Source organism: Meleagris gallopavo, chromosome 6 (assembly GCF_000146605.3).
Source record: "Meleagris gallopavo isolate NT-WF06-2002-E0010 breed Aviagen turkey brand Nicholas breeding stock chromosome 6, Turkey_5.1, whole genome shotgun sequence".
Taxonomy (NCBI): Eukaryota; Metazoa; Chordata; class Aves; order Galliformes; family Phasianidae; genus Meleagris; species Meleagris gallopavo.
In genome coordinates, this window is record NC_015016.2 from 12064275 (window position 1) to 12075086 (window position 10812).

At 43.1% G+C, this 10812-nt stretch overlaps 2 protein-coding genes across 2 annotated transcripts in view; one reads left to right on the forward strand and one right to left on the reverse strand.

Moving 5' to 3' along the window:
• Position 1: 1 nt before the first annotated feature.
• Positions 2-9436, forward strand: PTCHD3 (patched domain containing 3; the record flags this gene model as incomplete). The annotated part of the gene is given in 7 exon segments (XM_010712512.2): positions 2-118; positions 217-338; positions 2106-2251; positions 7207-7236; positions 7239-7265; positions 7268-7422; positions 7424-9436. Coding segments are annotated over 7 exon segments (1983 nt in total), but the record flags the coding sequence as incomplete, so codon positions are not given.
• A 544-nt stretch (positions 9437-9980) lies between these two features.
• LOC104911391 (putative inactive phenolphthiocerol synthesis polyketide synthase type I Pks15) overlaps positions 9981-10812 on the reverse strand; it is a 16386-nt gene continuing 15554 nt past the window's right edge. The window contains exons 7-8 of the mRNA XM_031554022.1: positions 10645-10670; positions 9981-10189 (exon numbers count right to left, since the gene is read on the reverse strand). Coding sequence (XP_031409882.1) covers positions 9981-10189; positions 10645-10670 — 235 coding nt within the window. The remainder of the gene's footprint in view (positions 10190-10644; positions 10671-10812) is intronic.

A 10812-nucleotide genomic window follows, 5' to 3' on the forward strand; every position in this document is an offset into this window, starting at 1 on the left:
GCTGGTGTATTACCTGCGGGAGGACGGCGGCGCGGCGGGCGAGAGCCGGGCGTGGCTGGAGACGTTCTTGCGCGACTTCCCGGCGAAGCTGCGGGAGCTGAACCTCAAGGCCGTCGAGGTAGCGCCGGGGCGGGGGGCTGCGGCTGCGGCGGAGCGGGGCCGAGCGGCGTGTGGGGCGGAAACGCGCGCTCTGACCTCGCGCTGTTTTCGCTCCAGGTGACGTACTTCACTTCGTTGTCCAGACAAGAGGAGTTTGAGGGAAACACCAAGAGCGTGATCCCGCTCTTCTCCATCACGTACTTCCTGACGATCACCTTTTCGGTCGTCTCTTGCCTGAGGTAAAGTACCTGTAAGCCCCGGGTCTGCGAGCTTTCGCTCCGAGTCCGGCGGGGTTTGGGCTCCTCCGGCTGCTGCTGAGCGAATTGGTTCTGAAGACGCTGCCCTGGTGAAATGTAATCATAGGCAAAACGCATTTTTTCACTTTCACTCTAATGTGAGCGTGCTTCCCATGTGCTTAAGAGGAGTTCGTGCAGAGCACCAGGTGAATCCCTGAACAGGGCTTCTGTTCAGTCATGTGCAGCCTGAATGTTCATACCCAGTAGTCCATCCTGTGAAGCCATCAGTCATTTATATGGTCCTCATCTCATAAAAATCATTTTTTTTTTGTTAATGGTATGTTTGTGTGTTTTGCAGTTATGTTAACAACCACAACAAACCATACTCTTAGCAGTCAGTGTTGTAACTGTGGCACAAACAGGCACAGCCACCAGGTCCTACTTGACCTTACACAGGAAGGAGACCTTGAGCTGCTGGCTGCTCTGTGCAGTACAGAGCTGTGCTAACACTTTGTAAAGACAAGTCTGAAAAGGGAAGGAAGCCAGAAAGTGTGGAGGAAGTATTCTGTTTTCAGGTCTTGTTGCACTGTTTTTCTGTCACCTCAGTTGTGGAACTGTTGAATCAATGGTAACTTTACAAGTTGCTGCAACTGTGTAAGTCTCTAAGCATTCTGCTTACTCGGAGAATCCTGAGCCTTCCCTGCCTTCACAAAGAACTTAGGCTGCCGTCTCTTTGTTCAGGTAGAAGGTGAGCTGTCCTACATTTGTCAGCTACAGGGAAGGGTTTGTGTGCTGTGCTTGAGGCATAAAGTTCTGCTCAGAGGGTGGGCTTCTTTAACTAGATCTTGTGTGATGCACCATGCTAACTAGGCCATGCAGTTTTGGGTATCAGCTGCCTCAGGCATCATCAGTTGGGAGCAGAGTAAGGATGGTTCCACCAAGTCACATCTGTACACCCATTGAATTACTCTGTACTGCACTGACCTCCCAAGAGTTAGGCAGCTGTGATATGCTTCTCATATTAGAGTCTAGTAGGAGGTTTCAGCTGGATGCAGTTCCAGCCTACGCAGCTTTTTATGTATGTAAAAATCATGGCTTACTCAAAAGGGTGCAACTTGAATTGGACATTGTAGCTTACCAGATTTATCTTGCTTGGAACCAAGAGGTTCTCTTAAACTTTGGATGCGTTCTAGAGCTTGGAGGATACTTCTAATGGGGCACAAGGTAGCTCTACTGTCCCATTACAGTGCTGCCACATGCAAAGTCTCCCCCTGGGAGTGCTCCGTGGGAAATCCTCGATCCAGTCCTTGCGGGCATCTTGGCCAATAACAGGTCTGTATGCTGTAAAGCTTCTCTACAGCACAGTACTTACAGTCCAGGAGATGCATTCATACTATACTGACACTACCCTAAGGACCTGGACAGAGCCTCTAAAAATGAATGACCTGTTTGAACATGCTAAGTCTAAACTCTCAAAGGTACATATCTTCACTGTAGCTGTTAGCTTATTTGTACAAAGATCAGTGTGCATATTTTACTCTCAGGTGCATTTCTCTGTAACTGGCCAGCAGTAATAATGTATCTAGCACCTGCCGTAGAAATTCATTTTGTCTTAATGCTGACACATGGGAGTAATCTTAGCAAATAGCAACTTTCATGGGGTTCTCTTCATGGATGGGATACAATCTGTATCTTTGCAGAGAATTCAGTTTCATGCCAGATGCCTTGGTGAAATACTTGATGTGTAACTGTTCCTTAAAACATTTTCAGGCTGAGCTGTGTAAGAAATAACGTCTGGCTTGCATGCTGTGGAGTGCTTTCCTCTGGTTTAGCTGTATTAAGCAGCTTTGGATTGTTGATGTACTGTGGAGTGCCGTTTGTGGCAACCGTAGCAACTGCTCCATTTCTTATTCTTGGTAAGTAGAAAAAGTGTGTTGGGCTCCGGTATGAAGAGAAAAGCTGGAATTAAAACAACCTGACAGTGTTACTCTCTTGTGGGTGTTGGTTCATACTTAGCTCAGCAGTGGGCAATAAGGAATATGTGCACAACTTCACCAAACCAGCAGAGACTAAAGCCAGTACGTGTATTATCATCTGAACGTGCAAATTAAGTTACTTGGGTTTTGATTAGATAAAATCAGGCCTGAGCATATCAGGACAGTCTGCAATTTCAAAGTTCATCTTGTTTTTATAAGATCTGAAATTTCCTATGCAATATAATGATTTCAAGCAGCCTCATTTTGGTGAAACATTGACGTGATGCTTGTTCTTAGAATCAGTACCCTCCAAGAGCACAAGGAAATTACTGAATATCACTGTGTCACAGTTCGACAGACCACTTGACAGCCGGAGCTTAGCTTTCAAAACATCTTCAAATAATGTTGCTGGAAATAAATTATACCTTTAAAAATCTTACTTATGTGATACACTCATGTGAGGTTTTCTTGGTCTTAATCCCTTGCTGATGAAAGCTCATGGACCTCCTGGGCTGTTAGAGGCTGCAGGTCTTACGAGTCCAACCCACTAATTTTATGTTTTAGTTTTTATGGTTTTGTTGCCCTCTTTTTTTCTTTTTTAGTAAATATCTTATATAAGTAATAGAGCTTGTGTGTGTGTGTGTGTGTACGTACGTACGTACGTACACATTAACTATATTATATCCTTTACATGTGGCCCAAGATAATTCCTCTTTACTCAGTGTTGCCCAGGGAAGCCAAAAGTTTGGATGCCTGTGCAAAGTTGTGTTGGGTGTCTAATGCAAGTAGGAGACAGGACCTTTCTTTGTTTCATGAATTCAAATGTGTTTGGTATTTGTGTGTTTGTTGCCTGGATGCAAAAGCTCCAAATTTTAACAAAGGACCTCTCATGAAGCTGAAAAATGTCTGAAAGCAGTCACAGAATCACAGAATTGTAGGGGTGGAAAGGGTTCTCCAGAGATTGAGTCCAACCCTCCTGCCAGAGCAGGTCCCTACACCGGGTCACACAAGTTGGTGTCCAGGCAGGTCTTGAATATCTCCAGAGGAGGAGACTCCACAACCTCCCTGGGCAGCCTGTTCCAGTGCTCCGTCACCCTCACCATAAAGAAGTTCTTGCGCACATTTGTGCGCACAGTCTCTTCAGATCTTTATAAATATCATGGTGAATTTGGTTTTTGGATTAAGGCAAACCAATGATCTTTATTTTAGAAGAATTGCTTTCAAATCTGCCTGACTGCCAGGAGCTGTGTGGCTCAACACCATGCAGCACCCCCTTCTGGCTCATCCTTTCCTGGGTTTCTGGCTCAGAGAGATGAGTGCCAATCCCAAACATTTAAAGGTCACAAGCTTAATTAGAAATCATGAGACATTTCTAGAATGAAATTTCTGTGCTTTTTATTTTTCTGCTTTGTGGGTTTGGATGTCTGCTTATGTTTACAGTCTGTGGTTATATTTTCAGGCTTTCCTTCATGGTATGAAAGTGGTAGGGCTGAGCACTGAGATCACTCCTTAATCACTGTATGCTAGAAGCTGCAAATTGTTCCATCAGAATCAGAAGTTGGGGTGTAGGGGGAAGTTAGTGAGGGGGCACACTCAGTGCTGCTGCCAAATGTGTTTAGGAACCCACTGATAATTAAACAAAAAGCTGTTTATAATGGTTATCTCAAGAACTCTTGAGGTTTCTGTGATAACATTAAATTAATCATTCCTTATTCTTTCATGTACATCAGAGATAATGAATTTTTTTTAACAGTCCATTATTAGAGGACTATTATCATGCTGCCTTCTAACAGGCTGATTAAAGTATATAAATAGATTAATTTCAAGACATTATATTGTTATGCCTAGTGGAATTCATGCATGGTGCGCATAGTCAATAAGCACATGGTCAGAATCCATGCAGAGTTTTATGTTTTAATTCTGCACACAATTAGGTGCTTGGTGGTCCTTCACAGAGCAAGCACTGAGTAGAAGCACTTTTTGTTATAAACGGCTGTTTACAAAACTATCTCTCTTTTCAGTTTTAATTGAGTACTGTAATTTATCTTTGCTGGTCATGTATATTGTGGGACTAGAAGATTCTAAATCTGGGAGGAGATAGCTGCTGAGTGTAATTTCATTTCCATGCTTATGAGTGTGTATTTTAGAATGTAATTAGCTCTTAATAATCTTACTGGTCTTTTACAGTACACATCCTTTCTTGTTGACTTCAGTAAGGCTTTTGACGCTGACTTGCAAAACATCTTTGTAGGTAATGTTAGGAAGCAGAGCTCAGAGGGTTGTGATTGGTAGTACAGAGTCCATTTGCAGGTCTGTAACTAGCAGTGTTCCCCAGGGTTTGGTGCTGGGTTTGGTCTTGTTCAGCATCCTCATCGGTGACCTGCATGAAGGCATAAGGTCCACCCTTAGCAAGTTTGCTTTTGGTACAAAGCTGGGAGGAGTGGCTGACACACCAGAAGGCTGTGCTGCCATCCAGCAAGATCTTGACAGGCTGGGGAATTGGGAAGAGAGGAATCTGATGTGGTTCAACAAGAGCAATGTAGAGTCCTACAGCTGGGGAGGAATAACTGCATGCATCAGTAGAGTTTAGGTGATGAACTGCTGAAGAGGAGCTCTGTAAAGAAGGACCTGGGTGTCGTTTTGGGGAACAGGTTGGCCAGTGAGCAGCACTGTGCCCTTGTGGCCAAGAAGGCCAATGATGTCCTGGGGTGCATTTTTTAAGAAGACCATGGCCAGCAGATAGAGGGAGGTGATCCTTCCCCTCTACTCTGCCCTGGTGAGGCCACATCTGGAGCACTATGTCCAGTTCTGGGCTCCCCAGTTCAAGAAAGACAGAGAGCTGCTGGAGAGAGTCCAGTGGAGGGCCACAAAAGAAGATGAGGGGCCTGGAGGAGACTGAGTGGGGATCTGTCTAAAGCTTATAAATATCTAATGGCTGGGAGTCAAGCGGATGGGCCAGGCTGTTTTTTTGGTGGTCCCCAGCAACAGAACAAGGAACAATGGACACAAACTGGAACACAGGAAGTTCCATATGAACATGAGGTGAAACTTATTTACTTTGGAGGTGACAAGAGCACTGGAACAGGTTGTCCAGAGAGGTTGTGAAGTCTCCTCTCTGGAGATATTCAAAACCCACCTGGACACTTTCCTGTATAACCTACTTAGGGAACCTGCTTTAGTGGGGGGGTTGATGATCTACAGAGGTCTCTTCCAAAGTCTATGATCCTGTGACATCAGTGTGTTATCATGTTTGGAATATTTGTGGATAATTGTTTCTTTTGCATTCATTTTTCACATATTTGTGATCAGTTGCTTCTACTTTCCTGCCTGATGGTCTGCAGGTCTCCCCCTTTGAAAATACAAACCTGTTGTTCGAACTCCTTTTTTTTTTTTTTTTTTTTTTTTTTTTTTCTTCAGTGGACTACATTACTGCCTTATGTGTCTGCTGCACCTCTTTCTTGACACAAACTTGCTGATAGCAGAGGGATCTGACTTCTTGTAGTTTTTGAAGCCAGATATAGGGTAACTCCAAGTTCAGTTTATCTAAATTCACCAGCTGTTACATTCAGCTGTGCCTGCTTTGCAAAATGGGCTTTCTGTGAAAGGCCTGGGGAAGAACAGAGTGCTTTCAGCCACCTGCCACTGTAGTACCTGTACTCAGACCAGCACTCATCCATATATTATTCTTGCTTTCTGTGCTCTTGCCTTCTTTGGCTGATTGCGCTGTATTTTCTGTCCTTCCCTTAACCCAGATTTGTTTCAACTACACAACCATTTATTCTCCATGTTTTCTATATGCAGTTCTTTGTGTTTGTTGCTTTTACTCTCACTGATCTGCTGTAATTCTGAAAGTTATATTAGTATTTCTTCAGTTCACCAAACTTCCTGTGAATTGATTATGCCTCCTGAAACACTTGCAACTCTTCCCAGCTACCACTGGGAACATAAGTTCTTTTTTGCTGTTGTGTTGATTCAAATGTTGACTAACACTAAGTCTCGTCAATGCTTGTGATCAAGATAAGTACTTAATTTTACAAATAATTCGTAATTGCCCTCTTACAGCCAATCAGTTGTGGATACAGCATATAGTGATTTCATCTGTTCTGCTTAGCAGTATCATCTATTGCATCTCTATTAATCTGTAACTTTCACATCTAGCTTCTGCTTACTTTCTCTTGTGTCTTGGCAAAACTCTAATCTAGGACCCAGAGTTTTCCTGGCATGTTATTCCAGGATTCTGATGAGTAGCATATGATGGCATATCTGTAAAAATGTGAAGCCTAATTAATATAAGAAAGCAATTTAAGAATCATGATGAAAGTAAAGCTCAATAAATAATACAAATTTTAAAAATAAGTTAGTTTAGAGAGATCACGAGTAAACTTTTAGGAAAAACTGGGAAGAGTGAAGAGGGAATGGGAGTGACTTGCAAACTTCAGTGACTTCTCCTTGTCTGCAGAAGACCGAGCAAGAAATAATTGGCCTAATTTGCTGCAGATTCCAGGGGTAACAGGAGTAATTCTAAAGATGAGAATAGAGAACTGTCAGAATAAGCAGTGTATTTGTATCTCTGTCACCTATATCAGTGGGTACTTGAACAGCAGACACAAAACACTCACCAGAGGTGGGTGAGGTGTGCTCAGTACTCCAGCAGAGCTGGGTGAAGGATCAATGATGTGACAGGTCACTGTGAGTTTTTGAAAGGTAGTAGAGCCAAGTGCATCCAAAGGACGTGTTTTCTTGTATCTTAAACTCACATCAGCACTAAAGCAAGTAGCCTCGCTTGCTTTTTGAAAATTCTGTGCAGCCTTAAATGCTGCTTATGTGGTACTTCTGCTGGGTGTCGGTGGAAGCTGCCTTGTGCCATGCAGAGTTAACTTTTTCTCCTCTTGCAGGAGTTGGTGTGGATGACATGTTTATCATGATCTCTCCTGGGAACAAAGCTCAAGCAAGGCAGCAAATCAGACACTAAATCTCGGCTGGCCGAGACTTACAGAGAAGCAGCGCTTTCTGTGACAATCACCACTCTCACAGATGTCTTGGCCTTCTTCATTGGCACCTGGACTTCTTTTCCTTCTGTGAGGTCGTTCTGCCTCTATACCGGGACCGCCTTTTGTCTTCTGCTATGTCTATGTCATTACCTTCTTTGGGGCAGTTATCGCGTTAAATCATAAAAGGGTGAAAGGAAACCAACACTGGTTAACTTGTGTGCAAGTGAAAGTAGGAAAGAAATCCTGCTTGTATAACGCGTGTTGTTTAGGCAGCTGTTCTAGTGAGCCGCCTGAGCCAGAAACCGGTGAGACAGAAAGCGAGCATCCCATGAGCATATTCTTCAAAAAGTATTACGGTCCTTTCTTGACAGGTAAATGGATCAAGCTTCTTGTGGTGTTGCTGTACGGAGCATATTTGGGTGGCAGTATTTATGGATGCACCCAGGTGAAGGAGGGCATAGATCTTCGAAATCTGGCTAGTGATGACTCTTATGTTATTGCATACTATGACGACGATGACAAATACTTTTCAGATTACGGACCCAGGGTCATGGTTGTCGTTACTGACAGCGTAAACTACTGGGATGAGTCTGTTCGTAATGACATTGAGGCTTGCGTACAGGATTTAGAGAACATTAACTATGTAGACAGGAACCTCTCGCTGTCATGGCTGAGAGTATACACAGAAATTGCTGGAAGTGGTTTAATAAACATAAACAGTAAGGATCTTTTCATTAATAACTTACCTGTACTATTCCAGTATTTTCCCAGTTTTGAGTGGGATATTAACAAGACTGCGGAAGGAATAGCAGCTTCTCGTTTCTTCATCCAGACAGTGAATGTCACCTCAGCCGTTGACGAGAAAAATCTGCTAAATCAGTTGAGAGACAGAGCCAAGCAGTGCGTAGTTCCACTCATGGTGTACCATCCAGCATTCATCTACTACGACCAGTACCTGGTAATAGTGCAGAACACCATTCAGAATGTTGTCATCGCTGCTGGGGCGATGCTCGTTGTCTCTCTTGTGCTTATTCCCAGCCCACTGTGTTGCTTGTGGGTGACTTTTGCTATAGCTTCTGTTATCGTTGGTGTTGCTGGTTTCATGACATTTTGGGACATCAGCCTCGACTCCATATCCATGATTAACCTGGTCATTTGCATTGGATTTTCTGTAGATTTTTCTGCGCATATTTCCTATGCCTTTGTTACGAGTGGAGAGTCATCAGCCAATGAAAAGGCAGTAGGAGCTCTGCACCAGCTTGGTTACCCAGTGTTACAAGGAGCAGTATCTACTGTGTTAGGAGTGGTTGTCCTGGCTGCAGCAAAAACCTACATCTTCAGAACGTTTTTTAAGATCATGTTTCTTGTTATATTGTTTGGGGCTCTTCATGGTCTTGTGTTTATTCCAGTATTTCTAACCTTTTTTGGATACTTGGGCAAATCACTCCCCATTACTGGAACTAAAATGCTAGATCTTAGACAGAGAAATGACAAAGACCATGCATGACTAATTTAAATGTTTACAGTTATGTATATATTATACAGAGATTAAAATGCAGCAACTTCCAGGGGATGTAAGAAACGAATGATGGGAAGGATGAAATAATATGACAGAGAGGCAAAGACTAAAGAAAAGCCAGGCATTAATTAACAGAAGTGAAAGTACACAGAACTGATTTGTTTCCTCCTGTTTTGTATGCTTGACTTTGTAACTTTAATGTTGTTAAAACTTTTTTTTGGTGTGTGTGTTAACTGTTTACTGAATATATTGAAGCTGAAATTATTATAAACACTAAAGATTGTCTCCGCATTTGGGCTGTTACAGTTCAGTCAGGAAATACACAGAAGAGGCTACAGCAACCATTGGTTTTGTGCATTTCCTGGCTATTTACCTTGATGCAATCACTAACATTGAGCCTGAAGGCAGTTTCCCCAAGAGGCTCGAACCTTGAGGTTTTATAGTGAGATGATCAGCAGGTGAGTACTGCCTCATACTCAGTGGTTCATAAATGTTTGGGAGACTTAGTCTGCTTAGGTTCTGAATGCAGCACAAGAAGCCCATAGGGAATACTGACTGACTTACTTTTTTTGTTCTAATGGATCTTTTCTAAGATTAAACACATTGTAGCTTTAAGACGACTGTATTTGTTTTGTTGGCTGCAGTTTCCAAATGGATATATACTGTAGACTGATCTTGTGTGGACCATCTGAGTGACCATAGTGCTAAATGGTATGCCATTTAGACATGACAGAGCTGGAATTTCCTAGAAAGCATCATATCTGATTGAGGACAAAGTCAAAAAGCAATGGAGGTTTAAGCCATTCAGTTCTAAAGCTAAAGCTACAAATTCCATTGTGTTTGTAACAATCCAACTTTTGATGCATCAATGGAGCAGAAGAGCTTTCACTGAAGTATTGATAATAAATGAAGGGCGTTATCTTGTAGGGACAAAATCTGGATTAAGAGCCAGTATGTTATTTGTCACCAATTTTAATGAGCTACCTGTCAGAAATCTGCTGAGTAGTGGCATTTAACATTTGTAATTTAGGAAAAAAGGGAGTCCAAGAGATATAAAATCACACAGTCCAAATCTACAGCTGTGGAGTGCTTTTGTGAAAGCTGCAGCCAGTGTGGCAAAGCCTCTGTTCCATCTGGATTTGGGACCAGTTCCATAGGACTACATCCGGACATCTGCTGGAAAAGTAGCACAGTGAGCTGTAGGCAATCCAGGAGGCTCCTCGAATACATTGGGGATGACTTCCTGAGTCAAGTAATTGAGGGGTGCAATACTGGACCTGCTGCTCACCAGTGAAATGAACTGATCAATGACATCAGGATTGGAGACTGCCTGGGCTGTAGTGACCATGCTGTGGTTGAATTCACACTCTGGAGGGACATGAGACAGGTGAAGAGTGCAATTAGGAAGCTAAACTTTAGGAAAAGCTAACTTCCAGCTCTTCAAAGAGTTAGTCAGCAAAAAGCTCTAGAAAACTGTCCTCGTGGACAAGGGTGCAGAGCAGAGCTGGCAGATTTTTAAGGACGCTTTCTTCAGTGTGCAAGAGCTTTCCATCCCTGGGTGTAGCAAGTCAGGAAAGGAAGACAAGAGACCAGCATGGCTGAACTGGGACCAACTAGTCAAACTGAACAGTGAGAATGCACAGGCAGTGGAAATGTGAACAGGTACTGTGGGAAGAATGTAAGGAAGCTGCTAGGCTGTGTAGGGATGGGATCAGGAAACCCAAGTCCAAGCTAGAACTGATCTTGGCTAGGAATGCCAAAAAGAACAAGACAGGCTTCTACAGGTACCTTCAACCAGAAATGGGAAGTCCAGCAGGGCTTACCTCCTCTAGTCAGTGACACAAGCAAACTGGTAACAACAGACAAGAAGGCTGAGGCACTCAACAATTTTTTTGCCTCGGTCTTCTCTGCTAACTGCTCACCACACAGCCCTCAAACATTTGGTTTGTGTCATGGTTTTATATTTTTTTTTTTGTTTTGGTTTGGTTCTC